Below are 20,248 nucleotides of genomic sequence, written 5' to 3'. Positions count from 1 at the left end.
GCAGAAGGAGATGAGATGCCCTTCAACAGACAAATGGTTAAAGAAGATGTGGTCCATATACAGAATGTAATACCACTCAGCCAGCAGAAAGGATGACTACCCGCCACTTGCATTGACATAAATGGAACTGGAGGGGATTATGTTAAGTAAAATAAGTCAAGCAGAGAAAGACAATTATTGTATGCTTTCACTCATACGTGGAACATAAGGAATAGCACAGAGGACCATAGGGGAAGGGGAGAAAAACTGAAGGGGGAAAAATCAGAGAGGGAGACAAACCATGAGAGACTATGGACTCTGAGAAACAAACTGAGGGTTTCAGAGGGAAGGGAAGTGGGAATTGAGGAGGGCACGTGTTGTGATGAGCACTGAATGTTTTGGTTTTTTTTTTTAAGATTTTATTTATTTATTTGAGAGTGGGAGGAAGAGAGAGTATAAGCAGGGGGAAGGGCTGAGGGAGAGGGAGAAGCAGACTCCCCTGCTAGCAGGGAGTCTGACATAGGGCTTAATCCCAGGACCCTGGGATCATGACATGAGCCAAAGGCAGATGCTTAACCAATTGAGCCACCCAGGCACAGCACTGGGTGTTATGTACAACTAATGAGTCATTGAACAATACATCAAAAACTAACGATGTACCATATAGTGGCTAACTGAACATAATAAAAAAAGAAAAAAGAAAGAAAAAAAAAGAAATCCCCATTTTGAAAGAGCCCTAAAACAGCCACACTCATCTGTTGAGTAAGTATGAGGACGTGTGGGTCTTAAGTGAAAACATTTGTCTTATCCTGTTGACAAACATTAGGTCAAAGATGACACTGGGGACTCTTGTCCTTACATGTTTTTGTTCCCTAATAGGATTTATGATCACATTCCTTACAGCCTAGAGTGTATTTTGGGGCTGAAACTTTTTTAAAGACATAATGTGGCAGCAGTATTCTGTATACTAACAAGAGGTTTGGTGCCACAGCTAAGAACAGTAACAGAATCTTCTTCCCTCTTACAGTCATCCTCAATGCCATTCTCAAAAAACTAGGTCTCTTGTTCCTTCTTTTCTGCCTTTCCCTTCACTCTTCCCCCCTTCCCTTCTTCTCCCCTACTCCCTCTCTCTGTCTTTCTGTAGGACTCAGATTCCCTTGTTACTATTTTTGCTTTGAATGTCCCTGTTACAACAAAGTCTAGATAAATGGACAAAATATCTTAACTTCTGGGGTGCCTGGGTGGCTCAGTGGGTTAAAGCCTCTGCCTTTAAGTTTTTTAAAACTTACAGAAGGAGGAGTCAAGATGGCAGAGAAGTAGCAGGCTGAGATAACATCAGGTCACAGGAGTTCAGTTAGATAATTATCAAACCATTCTGAACACCTACAAATCCAACAGGAGGTCAAAGAGAAGAGCAGCAATTCTAGGAACAGAAAATCGACCACTTTCTGAAAGGTAGGACCTGCTGAGAAGTGAATCTGAAGCAACAGGGAGATATACTGCTGGGGGAGGGACCAGCTCCCAGCAAGCAGCAGAGCAAGAGAGCACAAAATCAGAAGTTTTAAAAGTCTGCTCCACTGAGGGATGTTGCTCCAGAGGATAAGAGGGGGTGGAGCCCTCACAGGGACACACGGGGTCAAAGAAGGATCAGAGGTGTCTGAGTGTAGCAAAGCTCGCAGGTATTAAGCCGGCTACAGAGACAAAGACACGGAGTGAGCTCTCAGCTGGGGGTTACCTTAAATTGTGATCCGTGGCACCGTCATGCCACTGCTCTTTGAGCAGGGAACCCACAAATGGCAGATCCGGGGAGTGGCAGGAATCTGCTGGGTTTGGAGACTCCAAATGGGGCTGTGTGCCAGAAATAGAAACACCCCATCATAGGCCGGGTGAGCTCAGAGTGTGGCCAGAGAACAGGGAGATGGGAGTGATTGAGCACTTTTCTCCAAAGGTGCACTAAGGAGTGGGGCCTGAGCTCTCGGCTCCTGTGGGCCAGAGGTTGGGAGGCCACTATTTTCATTCCCATCCTCCAGAGCTCTACGGAAAGCGTTCGGGAACAAAAACTACCGAGAAGGAACCCGAGCAGATTACTTAGCCAGGCCCCTGGCAAGGGCAGTGCAATTCCACCTCAGGCAAAGACACTTGAGAATCACTGCAACAGGCCCCTCCCCCAGAAGAGCAGCAAGAAATCCAGCCAGGACCAAGCTCACTGATCAAGGAGAACAGTGGAATTCCAGAGGAGGGAAAGCAAAGCATGGAATTCATGGCTTTCTCTCCATGACTGTTTAGTCTTACAAAGTTAATTAAATTTTTTAAATTTTATTTTTGTTCTTATTCCAATTTCTTTAACTTTTGCCCTTTCCTCTTTTAATGTTTTTTAACTAGTTTGTCTTAACAATACCTTTATTTTAAAAAAATCTTTTTGGGGGCGCCTGGGTGGCTCAGTGGGTTGAGCCGCTGCCTTCGGCTCAGGTCATGATCCCAGGTCCTGGGTTCGAGCTCCGCGTCGGGCTTTCTGCTCGGCAGGGAGCCTGCTTCCTCCTCTCTCTCTGCCTGCCTCTCTGCCTACTTGTGATTTCTCTCTGTCAAATAAATAAATAAAATCTTTAAAAAAAATATATATCTTTTTGAACCTTCATTATTATAGTCATATTTTATCCTTCATTGTATCTAATTTTGTTTTTTGTACACAAATAAGGTTTTTTCTTTTTTTTTTTTTAAGATTTTTTATTTATTTGACAGAGAGACATCACAAGCAGGCAGAGAGGCAGTCAGAGAGAGAGAGGAGGAAGCAGGCTCCCTGCTGAGCAGAGAGCCCGACGCGGGGCTCGATCCCAGGACCCTGAGATCATGACCTGAGCTGAAGGCAGCAGCTTAACCCACTGAGCCACCCAGGTACCCCTAAATAAGGTTTTTTCTTCTAAAAAACTTTGGGATACAACTTCTTCTAATAGATCAAAATATACCCTAAATTTAGCAATCTAGCACAGGGCTTTGTTCTAGTCTCAAGCCTGAGCAAATTCTCTCCACATTCTTTTTCTCTCTTTTCCCAAACAACTTATCTTATCAACTCCTTTTTCAGAATTTTTTAAAAATCTTCATCTTTACTCATATTCCATCCCTTCAACGTGTTTACATATGTGTGTGTGTGTGTGTGTGTGTGTGTGTGTATTTCTTTCTTTAAAATTTTGGAAGGTAGTTTCTTCTAAGAGACCAAAATACACCCAAAACAAGTGGGTGGCTCTGTCCTATTCACCAGTCTAATATATATATTTTCTTTAATTTTTTTTAACTTCTTTTTACTCCCTTTCCTCTCCCCATGATTTGGGGTCTCTTCTGATTATAAAACACACATTTTTCGGGGGTCTTTGCCACCCTTTTAATATTTTATTCTCTCATCCATATACTCTTATTGGGATAAAATGACAAGGCAGAAAAACCCACCACAAAAAAAAAAAAAAAAAAAAAAGGCAGTACCAACGGATAGGGACCTAATCAATACAGACAAGGGTAATATGTCAGATCTAGAGTATTGAATGACGATTCTCAAGGTGCTAGCTCAGCTCGAAAAAGGCATGGAAGTTATTACAGAAACCCAGTCTGGAGAAATAAAAGAACTAAAATTTAACCAAGCTGAAATCAAAAAGGCTATTAATGAGGTGCAATAAAAAATGAAGGCTCTTATTGCTAGGAAAAATGAGGCAGAAGATAGAATTCGTGATATAGAAGACCAAATGACAGGGAATAAAGAAGCTGAGCAAAAGAGAGACAAACAAATACTGGACCACAAGGGGAGAATTCAAGAGATAAGTGATACCATAAGAAGAAACAATATTAGAATAATTAGGTGGGATTCCAGAAGAAGAAGAAAGAGAGAGGGGGGCAGAAGGTATATTCGAGTAAATTAGAGAATTTCCCTAATATGGAAAGGAAACAAGGATCAAAATCCAATCAATCAATCAATCAATCAACAATCAATAAAAATAGATCCATACCCCATCATCTAATAGTAAAACTTACAAGTCTTAGTGACAAAGAGAAAATCCTGAAGGCAGCTCCCAATAAGAAGTCTATAACATACAATGGTAGAAATTATTAGATTGGCAGCAGACTTATCCACAGAGACCTGGCAGGCCAGAAAGAACTGCCATGATATATTCACTGCACTAAATGAGAAAAACATGCAGCCAAGAATACTATATCCAGCTAAGCTATCACGGGAAATAGAAGGAGAGATAAAAAGCTTCCAGGTCAAACAAAAACTAAAAGAATTTGCAAACACCAAACCAGCCCGACAGGAAATATTGAAAGGGGTCCTCCAAGCAAACAGAGAGCCTAAAAGTAGTAGACCAGAAAGGAACAGAGACAATATACAGTCACAGTCACCTTACAGGCAATACAATAGTAGTAAATTCATATCTCTCAATAGTTACCCTGAAGTAAATAGGCTAAATGTCCCAATCATAAGACACAGGGTATCAGAATGGATAAAAAAACAAAACCCATCAATATGCTGCCTACAAAAAACTCATTTTAGACCCGAAGACACCTCCAGATTTAAAGTGAGGGAGTGGAAAACCATTTAGCATGTTCATGGACATCAAAAGAAAGCTGGGGGGACTCCTGGGTGGCTCAGTTGGTTAAGCAGCTGCCTTCGGCTCAGGTCATGATCCCAGCGTCCTGGGATCAAGTCCCACATTGGGCTCCTTGCTCATCAGGGAGCCTGCTTCTCCCTCTGCCTCTGCCTGCCATTCTGTCTGCCTGTGCTTGCTCTCTCTCCCTCTCTCTCTCTGACAAATAAATAAATAAAATATTTAAAAAAAAAAAAAAGAAAAAAAGAAAAAGAAAGCTGGGTGGCAATCCTTATAACAGATCAATTGCATTTTAAGCCAAAGACTATAATAAGAGATGGGGAAGGACACTCTATCATACTTAAAGGGTCTGTCCAAACAAGAAGATCTAACAATTTTAAATATCTATGCCCCTAACATGGGAGCAGACAACTCTATAAACCAATTAATAACAAAATCAAAGAAACACATCGACAATAATACAATAATATAATAATTGTAGGGGACTTTAACACCCCCCTCACTGAAATGGACAGATCATCCCAGCAAAAGATCAACAAGGAAAGAAAGGCCTTAAATGACACACTGGACCAGATGGACATCACAGATATATTCAGAACATTCCATCCCAAAGCAATAGAATACACATTCTTCTCTAGTACACATGGAACATTCTCCAGAATAGATCACATCCTGGGTCCTAAATCAGGTCTCAACTGGTACCAAAAGACTGGGATCATTCCCTGCATATTTTCAGACCACAATGCTCTGAATCTAGAACTCAATCACAAGAGGAAATTTGGAAAGAATCCAAATATATGGAGGCTAAAAAGCATCCTACTAAAGAATGAATGGGTCAACCAGGAAAATAAGAAGAATTGAAAAAATTCATGGAAACAAATGATAATGAAACGCAACTGTTCAAAATCTGTGGGACACAGCAAAGGCAACCCTGAGAGGAAAATATATAGCAATAGAAGACTTTCTCAAGAAACAAGAAAGGTCTTAAATATACAACATAACCCCACACCTAAAGGAGCTGGAGAAAGAACAGCAAAGAAAGCCTAAACCCAGTAGGAAAAGAGAAATAATAAAGATCAGAACAGAAATCAATGAAATAGAAACCAAAAGAACAGTAGAACAGATCAATGAAACTAGGAGCTGGTTCCTTGAAAGAATTAATAAGATTGATAAACCCCTGGCCAGACTTATCAAAAAGAAAAAAAGAAAGGGACCCAAATAAATAAGATCATGAATGGAAGAGGAGAGATCACAACAAAAACCAAAGAAATACAAACAATTATAAGAACATATTATGAGCAACTATATGCCAGCAAATTTGACAATCTGGAAGAAATGGATACATTCCTAGAGTCAAATAAACTAACAAAACTGAACCAGAAAGAAATAGAAAACCTGAAGAGACCCACAACCAGTAAGGAGATTGAAGTAGTCATCAAAAATGTCCCAACAAAAAGAGCCCAGAGCCAAATGGCTTCCCAAGGGAATCCTAACAAGCATTTAATGAAGAATTAATACCTATTCTCCTGAAACTGTTCCAAAAAATAGAAATGGAAGGAAAACTTCCAAACTCATTTTATGAGGCCAGCATTAGCTTGATCCCCAAAACAGACAAAGACCCCATCAAAAAAGAGAATTACAGAATAATATCCTTGATCAACACAGATGTGAAAATTCTCACCAAAATACTAGCCAATAGGATCCAACAGTACATTAAAAGGATTATTCACCACGACCAAGTGGGATTTATTCCTGGGCTGAAGTTTAGTTCAACATCCACAATCAATCACTGTGATATAATACATTAATAAAAGAAAGAATAAGAACCATATGATACTCTCAATAGATGCTAAAAAAGCATTTGACAAAGTACAGCATCCTTTCTTGATCAAAACTCTTCAAAGTGTAGGGATAGAGGGTACATACCTCAATACCATCAAAGCCATCTATGAAAAACCCACAGCAAATATCATTCTCAATGGGGAAAAACTGAGAGCTATTTCACTAAGGTCAGGAATATGTCAGGGATATCCATTATTACCACTGCTGTTCAACATAATACTAGAAGTACTAGCCTCAGCAATCAGAAAACAAAAAGAAATTAAAGGCATCCAAATTGGCAAAGAAGAAGTCAAATATCACTCTTTACAGATGATATGATACTTTACAATTGCACCCAAAACCATAAGATACCTAGGAATAAACCTAATCAAAGAAACAAAGAATCTATACTCAGAAAACTATAAAGTACTCATGAAAGAAATTGAGGAACACACAAAGAAATGGAAAAACATTCCATGCTCATGGATTGGAAGAAAAAATACTGTGAAAATGTCTATGCTACCTAAAGCAATGTACACATTTAATGCTATCCCTATTAAAACACGATTAATTTTTTTCAAAGAAATGGAACAAATAATCCTAAAATTTATAAAATCTATAAAGAACTTATCAAACTCAACACCCAAAGAACAAATAATCCAATCAAGAAATGGGCAGAGGACATGAACAAATATTTCTGCAAAGAAGACATCCAGATGGCCAACAGACACATGGAAAAGTGCTCCACATCACTCAGCATCAGGGAAATACAAATCAAAACCACAATGAGATACCACCTCACACCTGTCAGAATGGCTAAAATTAACAAGTCAGGAAATGACAGATGCTGGCGAGGATGCGGAGAGAGGGGAACCCTCCTACACTGTTGGTGGGAATGCAAGCTGGTGCCGCCAGTCTGGAAAGCAGCATGGAGGTTCCTCAAAAAGTTGAAAATAGAGCTACCCTACGACCCAGCAATCGCACTACTGGCCATTTATCCTAAAGATACAAATGTAGTGATCCAAAGGGGCACGTGCACCCGAATGTTTATAGCAGCAATGTCCACAATAGCCAAACTATGGAAAGAACCTAGATGTCCATCAACAGATGAATGGATAAAGAAGAAGTGGTATATATATATATATACAATGGAATACTATGCAGCCATCAAAAGAAATAAAATCTTGCCATTTGCAACAATGTGGATGGAACTAGAGGGTATTATGCTGAGCAAAATAAGTCAATCAGAGAATGACAATTATCATATGATCTCCCTGATATGAAGAATCTGTCAGGGTCAGGGGTGCCTGGGTGCCTCAGTGGGTTAAAGCCTCTGCCTTCAGCTCAGGTTATGATCCCAGGGTCCTGGAATCAATTCCAACATCGGGCTCTATGCTCAGTCGGGAGCCTGCTTCCTCCTCTCTCTCTGCCTGCCTCTCTGCCTACTTGTGATATCTGTCAAATAAATAAGTAATGGGGGGTTTGGGGAGTAGGGAAGGAAAAAAATGAAACAAGATGGGATCAGGAGGGAGACAAACCATAAGAGACTCTTAATCTCACAAAACAAACTGAGGGTTCCTGGGCGGGGAGAGTGGAGGAGGGAGAGGATGGTTGGGTTATGGACATTGGGGAGGGTATGCGCTATAGTGAGTGCTGTGAAGGGTGTAAACCTGGCGATTCACAGGCCTGTACCCCTGGGGCTAATAATACATTATATGTTAATAAAAAATTTTAAAATTACGGGGCGCCTAGGTGGCTCAGTGGGTTAAAGTCTCTGCCTTCGGCTCAGGTCATGATTCCAGGGTCCTGGGATTGAGCCCCACATTGGGCTTTCTGCTCAGCAGGGAGCCTGCTTCCTCCTCTCTCTCTGCCTGCCTCTCTGCCTACTTATAATCTCTGTCTGTCAAATAAATAAATAAAATCTTTAAAAATTAATTAATTAATTAAAAAATAAAAAATTAAATTAAAAAAAAAGAACAACAAAAAAGCTTCTGCCTTTGGCTCAGGTCATGATCCCCAGGTCCTGGGATCGAGCCCCACATGGGCTCTCTGCTCCTCTATGAGCCTGCTTCCTCCTCTCTCTCTGCATGCCTCTCTGCCTACTTGTGATCTCTGTCTGTCAAATAAATAAATAAATAAAATCTTTAAAAATATATATCTTAACTTATCCTATCTAGCTTTGCTCCCTGCTGGGTACATATCACAATCAAGGAATGGACAGTTTAGGAATGTTTCCGGTACAGTCTCTGGGGTGTGACCACCTGGGGTAGAATCAGCTCTGCCATTTCTTAGTTTGGGACATTGAGCCAATCCTTTAACAACACTAAAGCTAGGAAACATCCTGTATAAAATGGGGCTTTTATAGGTATCCACCTGATGAGGTTTCTGGGACAAATGCATACAATATCTCATTTTGCTTGGCACAAAAGAATCACTTAGCATCTCTATAACTGGGAAGGCCTAGGAAGTAAATTTTTTAAAAAACATTTTAAGAGAGAGGTGCCTGAGTGGCTCAGTTGGTTAAGCATCTGTCTTAGGCTCAGGATGGAACCCCACTTCAAGGTGCTCCTTGCTCAGCCAGGAGCCTGCTTCTCCCTCTTGCTCAACCCCTTCCTTTCCCTCTACCCTCTCTCTCCTTCTATCCCTCCTTTTTCCTCTGCCCCCTCCTCCCTGCCTCCTGCTCTCTCTCACTTCTCTCTCTGTCAAATAAATAAATAAAATCTTTAAAAACTTATATATTAAGAGTGATTTTTCCCTAAAAATATCAAAGAACTACAAATTCAACTTCTTAACAGTAATATAGTGATCTGCTTAGTATAAAAATTTACTGCCAATCCTAAACTATAACAGAAAATGACTGAGTTTTCTATAGAAAACATCTGTTATTTTGATACTCAATAGTCACAACGACTTTGAAACGAAAAGTTACCAGTGATGTATTTATTACTCGAGTCTACAACCAATGTACTTTGAGCTAATTTTTGAGATAATCTCTCAATTTCTTTCACTGAAAGAGTATACACTCCCCTGGATGGAATATTTTAAAATTCGAATTCCAAATTCTAAGCCCTCGAATAAGACCCTGGTGTTTTGTCTAGCTTATCTAGCTTGTAACACACCCGATGCACTTAAATATGCTATGAATGTTTCCTTAAGTTGCATTTATCCAGGAAAAATATTAATTCTCCTTCTGGTTCACCTACTTCCATTTTAATGTCGTAGTTCTCGCCGAGGACACTCTGGATGAGCTCTTTGACGGTCTGGTCGGAGGCCAGCTGGGCCTCCGAATGCAAGGAGGCGATTATCTCCTCTATGGAAGTCGGGATCACTCGCACGGGCTGAGCGGCCTGCCGGGCGGCCTCCCGCGAGCCGCCCAGCCGGATGCTCCCCCGCTGGCTTTCGGAAACTGACCCGAGCGGTCGGCTGTGAGCCCTGGCTCTCCTCCGCAGGCCGCCGGCCTCCGCGTCGCCCTCCCGGCTGGAAATGGAGCTGCGCGTCCTCGGTTTGGCCTGGCGGGCCTCTGCGGGCAGAGCCCTGCCCTCTTTCACGCCGCGCTCCCGGCCGGCGTGCGGGACGGGTTTGGGACCCGTGGGCCGCGGGCTCCTCCCGCCCAGGCGCGCCCCGGGCCTCTCCCTTGCCGCAGGGGGCGGCATCAGGACTAACGGTCTGGACGTGCCAGCCCTGGAGGCGATGACCGGCGGTTTTTTCGGGAGCGGGTGCCGGAGGAACGCAGAGCTCCGCAAGTAGAAGTCCTGGGGGCGAAACCGCCGGGTCTTTCCCAGAGCGGCCTCCTCGCTCGGGGCCGGAGGCCGCGCTGCGCCTCGAGGCGCCTGCTGCAGGAGGGCCGCAGTGAGGGTCGTAGGGCCTTTAGCTCGAGGGGACCCTGATGGCTTTTGGGGTCCATCGTAGGCGGCGCTGCCCTTCTCCCCAGGAGGGGCAGGGCCCGGGGCCTGGAGGCCGCACACTGAAGTTTCATCCACAGCCGGCTTGGGGGCCAACTTCTGCTGGAATTGGAGAAGATCTTTTTTAGTTTCCTGTCGAATCCTCTCAAGCTCTTTAAAGATGTAGGACTCTTCTTTGTATTTCAGTCCAAAATGCTTCGAAACTGCGGACATCTTGGCTAATTTGTCCTGTGAAATAATGACAATATATTACATTATCTATAACAAAACTCAAGTCGATAAATACAAGTCGAACTCAAAAAAAACCTCTTAAGGTACAACGCTCTGTGTGCTCCCAGAGGCCCAAGTGGGTAATTTTAGTTTATGTCATTTTAAATCCAACTATTGGCCTTTTCACAGGAACCATGGAAAACCTTCAAAGCAGTAACCTTTTTACAGTAGGAATTTCTGAAACTCCGATTGGTTTTAACATTTCTTTAGACTATAATGTAATGTCCCAATTCCAGACAAGAGAGACAGGCAGAGAGAATCTAAAGAAACCCTAAGAGAGAATAGAGACCATCAACTGATTGGAAGCTAGCCCACAAACAGATTTTACAATTGCCCCAAATTTTTCAAAGATACAAATTTGTACCAACAATTTTAAAATGAGACATTTTCACAAAATTCCAGATAAACAGGTTCTCTGGGGAGGGGAAAAAAAATGAAGGTTCTGGCAATGTAAGGGCCAAATCCCTACTCTTGGGGCAAGATGGCAGTTTCCTCTTCCTTCTCCAACTGGCGGTGGGTGCCTCCGTCCCTCATCCAGCCCACTTCCCTCAATATGCCTGCAGAGCTGGAGCAGACTGTATGCCGGGGGCAACGTGATCTGCCACAAAGTAGGCCGCAGCCAGATCACAAGGCCTCGCACGCCAAATATTCGTACTTTTTCTCTTGGCTACTGAAAACCATTCAAAAATTTTTAACAGAATATGGCTTGATAGGATCGGGTGCTTGGGGGATATTGAATGGGACAAAGAATAAAGGGAGAGAGGCCAAGAAGAATCTCCACAGCTTGAGCGTAAGGCCTGGCTGGCATTGGTAATGGAGCAGAGTGAAAACAGAGACATAACAGGTAGAACTGACAGGATCTGGCCAAAGAGAAGGAGTAAATGAAAGTGATTAAAGATCCTTCATAACATAAAAATAAATTAATTAAACTGAATATACTATTGTTAGAATCATCACATAGACTGAGCAAAAGAATTAAAAACACTATGAGTTATATTGTAAAAACAGTGTTAAATTGTCAATAAGAATTATTCAATAAGTTGTGCTGAGGCAATTGGTAGATTATTGGACAGGGAGAGGAGGAAATTAGACTTCATTTTATGCCATATACCAAAAAAAGACAGATTTAACACTTAAATATGGAAAAAAATTTTATTTTGCTTTGCATTTCTTTGCTTATCATCTTATCCACATTCTTGATTGGACTTACATTAATTCATAAAAAAATTATCTTTACAATTAGATTTATTCATTTACCATATATTATGGGCAATATGAACAAAACATCCTATTTAGCCTCTAAATATAGTCATATTGCTTTTAATATCTAATATCTGCTGGCGATTCTCAAACAGAAGACCCTGCTACATGGCAGAGCTCTCATCTGGGAATCAATAGGCACTCTTTCTGTACCCATCTCCACCAATGCCCAGACCTTGAAGAGTTCAGTTCTATCCATAACCAGATTTCATTTTAAAAAGTGAAAATAATATACTGTTTGCTCTTTTTTGCACAATAATATAGGAATATTAGAAATGATTTTTCTTTTTTAAAGATTTTATTTATTTATTTGATAGAGAGAGAGCTCACAAGTAGGCAGAGAGGCAGGCAGAGAGAGGGGGAAGCAGGCTCCCTGCTGAGCAGAGAGCCGGATGCGGGGCTTGATCCCAGGACCCTGAATTCATGATCCGAGCTGAAGGCAGAGGCTTAACCCACTGAGCCACCCAGGCACCCCTAGAAATGATTTCTAAAACCCTTAAGGAAGTTTCCCTTTTTATAAAACATGCTGTATAATCCTCCTCATAGTGTTTTGGCTATTATTGTTTGCACAGGTGGTAATATGCTCACACTGACACCATCTGCATTTCTTCCTACAAAAGGCTGTAACTGGAAGAGAGCACGGAACAGAGGCACATTAATACTTGATGAGAATCTGACTTGACTCTCCCAACTGCACTTCCCTTTTGTTTCTTAGTTCCTGCTTTGTATTCCCATCCTAACTTCTCTCAGGCTTTTGGTTTGCTATTGAAGTTTATCAAGTGTTCATTGTCTAACATTTCTCAGTACATTCCCTTGAGTTCTTCATAGGAAAGTTGCTCTTCACATGTAAAAATAAACCAATAGGATATAGAACTTCTACCTTTGACAAGAACTTCTATTGTGTTTTCAAGGTAGGTGATATCTCAATGCTAAATGGGGCGGTCCACAAAGCTTAGTGACTTTCCTTCCCCCACCCAACCCTCAACACTACAAAATATGTAAAACGACTTTTAAACATCCAGTCTCATGGGAAAATAACATGTTCCCTTTTTTGGGTAGTAATTTATTAAAAGAAAGAGACCAGTTCTGGTTTGGAGATTCTTTTTTTTTTTTTTTTAAGAGTTCATTTATTCATTTGACAGACAGAGATCACAAGTAGGCAGAGAGGCAGGCAGGGGGTCAGGGGGGAAGCAGGCTCCCTGCTGAGCAGAGAACCAGTGGAGGGCTGGATCCCAGGACTCTGAGATCATGACCTGAGCCGAAGGCAGAGGCTTTAACCCCTGAGCCACCCAGGCACCCCTGGTTTGGAGATTCTTAAGGAAAAATAATGTAACTATCACCAAAAGTATTAAGGTATCAAGCCTGCTGCTCACAATTCAGGCTAAGTTTACTTTATACTTTAAAATGGGACAGAATGTGCTTGAAATCTTTACAACCTGAGTAGTAATTTCAGTAATTTCACTTTCTGCTTCTTCCCCAATTATTGGAACTCTGAACCTTTTCCTTTTTCCTCTCCCAGGAGGTTCAGTGCCTGAACAGTGAGGCAATCAGAAAGGCCAAGAGCCAGCATTCTTTCCTCTCCTACAAGGTGTGATCAGACATGAGAATCAAGCTCTCCAACCATAAATGGCTAGAACCCAAAGAGAGCAGACTAGTGGATTCTCTAGATTCTGGGGCAGGTTGCTCTCTCGTTCTTGCAGATGTGGCCATTCCTCCTATTGGAACAGAATATCCATACTCTGCTCTAGACTTCAACTAAGGTAGAAATGAACAGAGCAGACCACCAGAAAACTTGGTTCTACGCAACATGGAACCACCTCACATAGGGAAAGAAATCCTTTATATGTTAGGCCTGTTTCCTCAGATTATTATATTGAGAATAGAGCCAAAGTGCCAGCTGGTTAGATGGAGGCCTTGACTTTGTCTATGTATAGTAATGGGTACCTCAGTGGGAGGGGTGACACTGTTAAGAACAAGATTTAGGTTCTCTTGGGTCCATGGCCAAATATCAACTCAATTCTCTTCCTAAATTTCACATCAACATCAACTTCCAGTACACACATAAGTTCCAAAAGAAATATCTAAGTCCAAAGAAAGTCTATCACATCTAGTAAAATCTTCACATTGCAAGGAAAATAAAAATATTCTGAAAACAACTACTTATTTTTGCAATAGCAGTGGTAGAAGTGAGACCTGTTTTTGCACTGATTATAATTTATGAAAAAGCTTAATAGATAATTATGATCATTTTAACAACTTTGCTAAAAGAATAAGATAATTGTATTTTTTTCTATTTTTTGATACTTTCTATAATATTTGTTTTGCTGTCTTTAATCTTAAGCATATCAATGATAGTAACTCACACTTACATTGTGCTGGTTAAAAATTATTCAGAAGCCGATAGAAATTTCAAGACTCTAAAAACATTCTACTGTTAAAACCAGTACCTAGAATATGCCCATAGCCTTTGTGATATGTATACATACAAACATAAATACATAGCAGGTAATGGAACAATGAAATATCTCCCTGCCTTTTTCTTCTCCCCACGTTCTGTCTTTCCTTCTTGAACTTCCTCCATCTAATTTGCTCAGATAGCCAAAACAGGAAAATAAAAGAATTTTATTATTATTATCACCATGGTTTTGACATGTTAAATGTTGCATGCTCTCAATTTCAAAAGTAATTTGTTGGAGTTCCACTTCCACATCTATAGAAAATCCCCTACTAATAACAGTTGCTAAACTCTGGGAAAAATATAAAAAACAAATACCTGAGGATTCTTCGAAGTAAACAAAAGCAGGCAGAATGTGGAAGAGAGCAGACACTTGTGGAAACACCAGTCTGGAGGTGAGTTTCCAGGTCTATTGTGGCCTTTCCCTAAATGCCATCCATACTGTAGAATGGCATAGTGCAGGTGGCAAAAACTTTGATAGAAAGCCCTTCATCATTCTGGTCAGACAAATCGGAGAAAAGACTGCTGGAAACAACCACCACTGAGGAGTGAGAAAAAAGTCCCAAAGGAGAGAGAGCCAGAGAAGGTAATCCCCCAATTCTGTATCTAAACCCCATACAAGTTTAGACTGACCTCTGAACTGTACCTATGTAGGACAAACTCAAAGCAGCACAATAATGGCTTAAAAAGCTAAAGCGAGATTTAGTTGAACTTAACTTCCAAACATAGAGAGTCAGATGGAGCTTACAGTGAGTGTAACCTGGTGAATTGCCTGCCAAATGAAAAACATCAACATTCTTCAGAGGCATAAGCAGAATCCACAGCCTACACAACAAAACATTAACAACATCCAGGATATAATAAGAAAAATAATTACTCAGCATAAAAAGATCCAGGAAAATGTGACTCATTCTCAAGGACAAACATAATGAACAGACACCAGTCCAGAGACGACACAGAAAGTTGAAATTATTAAAAAAGGCCTTTAAGGAAACTATTATAACTATGTTTAATGAAGTAAAGGGAGATAGGCTAATGAGGAATAAAAAGATAGAAAGTCTTAGGATAGACATAAAAGTGAAAAAATAGAAATTTTATATCTGAAAAATACAATACTTTCAATAAAAATTGGACTAACAGAATGGAGAAGTCAGAGAAAAGAGTCAGTGAATTGGAAGATAAATCAACAGGAATCATTCAATATTTAAAAGAGAAAGAAGAGAGCTAGGGGGAGGGCAGTGCAGGGAACACCCTCAGAACCCAGTGAAGCAGTATCACAAGTTCTAACATACGGGTAAGCAATATCCTGAAAGGAGAGGGAGATGGGGTGAAAAAATACTTAAACAAATAAGTGTGAGAAAACCTCTCAAACCTGAAGAAATACCTAATGAAACCCAGTACATTCCAAGCAGGATAAAACCAATGAAAACCACATGTCAGCTACTGGAAATCAAAGATAAAGATAAAATACTGAGAGCAGAGAGAGAAAAACAATACATTTTTTATAGAAATGACAAAAACTTCCCATTAAAAACCACTGAAACCAAAAGATAGTGAAACAAGATTTGTAATATGCTTAAAAAGCAAATAACTATTGACAAAGAATTATGTATCTAACAAGCATATTCTTTAAAAAAATGAAACCAATATGAACACATATTCAGACACAAGGAAGCTAAAAGAATTGCTCACCAGCAGACTACAAAACTATAAGAAATAATAAAGGTTTTACTTCAGACTGATGAGAGATTATATAAGAGGAAAATCTGAATCTTCAGGAAGGAATAAAGATTAGAGATGGAAAATATCTGAATGAGTTTAAAATACCATTTCTTAGTCTTCTTTTTTTCAGTTGTATGAAAACCAAATTGTCTTGTGCGGTGTTTGTATACATAGATGCAACACATATGAAAAGAACCAAAAAGACCGGGATAGGGTCAGTAAGGTCACTATAGTTGTAAGAGTGCTACATTTTATGTGAACTAGTTTGACATTAACTCCAGACTGTGAAATGTTAAGAATGTATATTGTAATTCCTAGAGAAACAGCTTTTTAAAGCCATACAAAGAAGTGTGACCAAAAAATCAATGGACAATAAAATGGAATACAAAAATATTAAATCTTAGAAAATATTTTAGACTAAATAATAATGAAAATACAACATATCAAATGTGTGAGATGGAGCTAAAGTAGTGCCTAAAAGGAACAGTACAGATTAAATTCTTAAATCAAAAAGGTCTAAAATCAATAACCTAAGGTTCTACTTTAAGAATCTAAAAAAAGAGGAGTAAAGTGTACCCAAGATAAATATAAGGATATAAGGACATAAATCAATCAAACAGAAAATTAAAAAAAAAATTTTGAGAAAATAAGAAGCCAAGAACTGGTTTTTCAATAACATCAACAAAATTCTTTGAGAAAACCGCTACCTAGACTGTTTAAGAATAAACAAGAGAGGGGCGCCTGGGTGGCTCAGTGGGTTAAGCCTCTGCCTTCGGCTCAGGTCATGATCCCAGGGTCCTGGGATCGAGCCCTGCATCGAGCCCTGCATCGAGCCCTGCATCGGGCTCTCTGCTCAGCAGGAAGCCTGCTTCCTCCTCTCTCTCTCTGTCTGCCTCTCTGCCTACTTATGATCTCGCTCTCTGTCAAGTAAATAAATAAAAAATCTTAAAAAAAAAAAAAAGAATAAACAAGAGAGAAAAAAATCACTAATATCAAGAATAAAAAAGTGCTTTTCACTACAGGTCCTAAAGATATGAAAGGATAAGAAGATAAACAACTTTATAGCAACAAATCTAACAATTTAGATAAAATGGTCAAATCTCTGAAATTTTCAATTTAGCAAAAATTAACATAAGAAACAGAAAATCCTAATAGTCCTATATTAAATAAGCTTATTCATTACCAAAAATCTTACCACAAAGACACTTCCAGGTACAGGTGATTCTCTCAAGTAGTCAAGAAAGAACACCAAACTTACACAAGTGTTTTCAGAAAATATGGTAACATTTTGAGACGTACATAACTATAATACTAAACCTCACAAAAGAATTTTTTAAAGGGAAATGCTTTTTCCCTATATTCATGATCCCTCATGAATATAGATCCAGAAATTTTTTTTTAAAGATTTTATTTATTTATTTGACAGAGATTACAAGTAGGCAGAGAGAGAGAGGGAAACAGGCTCCCTGCTGAGCAGAGATCCCAATGCAGGGCTTGATCCCAGGATCCTGGGGATCATGACCTGAGCCAAAGGCAGAGGCTTTAACCCACTGAGCCAACCAGGTGCCCCTAGATCCAGAAATCTTAAGTAAAAATATTAGTATATCAAATCCAGAAGTAAATTTTTAAAGGTATAATATATACTGATCATAAAGAGTTTATCTCAGGGCTGAAAATTCCGATTTAACATTTGAAAATCAACATAGTTCACTGTATGAATAGAAAATAGAAGAAAATATATGACCATTTCAATGGATAGTAGAAACCCATTTGACAAAATCCAACACCCACTCATGATAATAATAAAGAAATAATTGTGCAAATATGTTTTATAGGGAACATCAATCTGATTAAGAGAATTTACAAAAAAAATACAGTTAACATTATATTTTTGCTCTCCCACTAAAACTGAAAACTAGGCAAAAGTGTAACAACTCTTTTTTTTTCATTGCTCATTGTAACATTGTTAATGAAAGCAAGTAGGTGGACCTTTATATTCATTAACAAAATATTAAAAAGTGCCTCAACTCTTACCACATCTATTCATCATTGTACTGGAGGTCCTAGCCATTGCAATATGGTGAGGAAAAGGAATAAATTGGAAAGGAAAAAGTAAAAGTGTTCTTATTTGTGGTAACATGATTTTTAGGTCAACGGTTCCAAGGAATCTACAAAACAATCTCTAGTTGTCTATAAGTGACTTATTAATGTTGTATGAAACAAGTTAACATACAAAATCAACCGTATTTTAATATGTTAGTATCAAACCACTGGAAAGTAATACCCAAAAAGACATTAAATTCTTGAGAATAAGTCCAACAAAAGAAGTCCAAAATCCCTACACTGAAAATTACAAAACATTGCTAAGAGGAATTAAAGACCTACATAAAATTCCAAACCATGTTTGTTAACTAGAAGACTCAACATTGTTTAAAACAGCAATTATCCCCACATAGATTTATAGATCCCATGCAATTCCAATCAAAATTCCGCCAGGCTTTTTTTTTTTTTTTTTAACAGAAATTACAAGCTGATTCTAAAATGCACATACAAGTTTAAATAACTTCAAATCATTAAAATTATTTTTTAAAAAATTAGAGGACTTGGGGCACCTGGGTGGCTCAGTGGGTTAAGGCCTCTGCCTTCGGCTCAGGTCATGATCCCAGGGTCCTGGGATCGAGCCCCACATCGGGCTCTCTGGGCAGCAGGGAGCCTGCTTCTCCTTCTCTCTCTCTCTGCCTGCCTCTCTGCCTACTTGTGATCTCTGTCTGTCAAATGAATAAATAAAATCTTTAAAAAAAAATTAGAGGACTTACACGATCCAACTTCAAAACTGAATATGAAGCTACAGTAATCGAGGCAAAGGTCCTGGCAAATCATTATGCTGGGTAAAGGAAACCAGATACAAAACAGTATATATTGTATACTTCCATTTATATGAAATTCCAGAATATGCAACCGATTCTATGGTGTCACATAGCAGATCAGTAGCTGGTAGGGGGCAGTTAGAGCAGGTGAGAACAGGGATGGATACCAAAGGGAACAGAGGAATGGAAAGGTTATCAGAAATTTAAATAAAAACTTGGGGAAAAAATGAGTCAGTTATCTTGATTGTAGTAATTGTTTCAAAGATGTGTACATCCGTCAAAACTTATCAAATTGTACACCTGTACATTATATTGTAATACATTATACTAACTACTAATCTGTATGTTCTCTGCAGTTTATGGAATATAAATTATACCTTTATAAAGCTGTAAACAGGAAAATAAACGATTTGTTGAAATTTTATATTTGAACGTTGAATAATAAAAAGAACTATCGAACTTTAAATTCTTGCAATGTTAGTTCGCGATAGTTTCACTGTGGATCTGTGGTCTTGGATGCTAGATAATCCTTTCATGAACCCTGCAATGTCCCACTGCCCACCAAAGAGTTTTTGGGCCACACTCAGAAAACAGCTTCCTATTCCAAAATAAGACACACTGACCTTAGTGGGTGAGATCACCTAATGGTGTGTAAGGCTTGCCCCAAACAATCAGCCCCTGTCAAGGGATACCAGGAAAGGTCAGGCAGTTGGAAATTAAATTCCCTCCACTGCGACCTTTCTCCCTTGCCACATTCCCTCTGATCCCTCCCTGTCTTTCGCCTTCCTGACTCCTTTTCCTTTCCCCACAGCCTGGTCGTCACAATCTACCTATCTTTCCGTTCCACCAGGTTTTCACTCTTTCGGAGGGCATCGAAGCCTACTCTAGACCCGATACCATCCCCAACCCCAGCCCTATTTTCTACGCTGATTTTCTCGGCAATTGGTGTGGATTAAAGAGGCAGAACGGGAGACGACGATTGCTCCGCCCAAATATCGCAGCCTCTTCTCACAGCCTCCCAGACGAAGTCACCAGCGCCCCAGCCGGTCTCTCACCCGCCTGCCGGGACGCCTCTGCTCCCATTCAGATGGCGAGAAGGTTGACAGTGCCTCAGCCGGGCGTTATATCCTGCCCGCCTTCCGGGGGCCGAGCAGCCGGGTGGGCTCGGACAGGCTCTACCGGGAGGAAGAACGCGCTCCGTTGCTCGGCAACAAGCAGCGCGTCCGGTTCCGCCTCGTGCCCGCACTCTGACTCTTGTGGATCCCTCCGCGCTGCGGGTCTCAAGCCGACGGAACCCGCTCCAAGGGTGCCTTTGGTCCAGAAGCCAAAACTTAAGCTGAGCGGCCTCTGCTTCCTGGGCTGTACACTTGCTAGTCCCAAAGA

The 20,248-nt window shown here is 40.2% G+C and overlaps 1 protein-coding gene across 5 annotated transcripts in view; it reads right to left on the bottom strand.

Moving 5' to 3' along the window:
* TTC6 (tetratricopeptide repeat domain 6) overlaps positions 1-20,033 on the bottom strand; it is a 225,790-nt gene extending 205,757 nt beyond the window's left edge. For all 5 annotated transcript variants that reach the window (XM_047739120.1, XM_047739121.1, XM_047739123.1 and 2 more), the window contains exons 1-2: positions 19,921-20,033; positions 9,593-10,519 (exon numbers count right to left, since the gene is read on the bottom strand). In XM_047739120.1, coding sequence (XP_047595076.1) covers positions 9,593-10,504 — 912 coding nt within the window. In that variant the 5' untranslated portion in view covers positions 10,505-10,519; positions 19,921-20,033. The remainder of the gene's footprint in view (positions 1-9,592; positions 10,520-19,920) is intronic.
* Between the last annotated feature and the right edge of the window lie 215 nt (positions 20,034-20,248).

This window comes from Lutra lutra, chromosome 7 (assembly GCF_902655055.1).
Source record: "Lutra lutra chromosome 7, mLutLut1.2, whole genome shotgun sequence".
NCBI lineage: Eukaryota > Metazoa > Chordata > Mammalia > Carnivora > Mustelidae > Lutra > Lutra lutra.
Note: the sequence above shows the minus strand (reverse complement) of the source record. Positions and strands in the feature narration are given on the sequence as shown.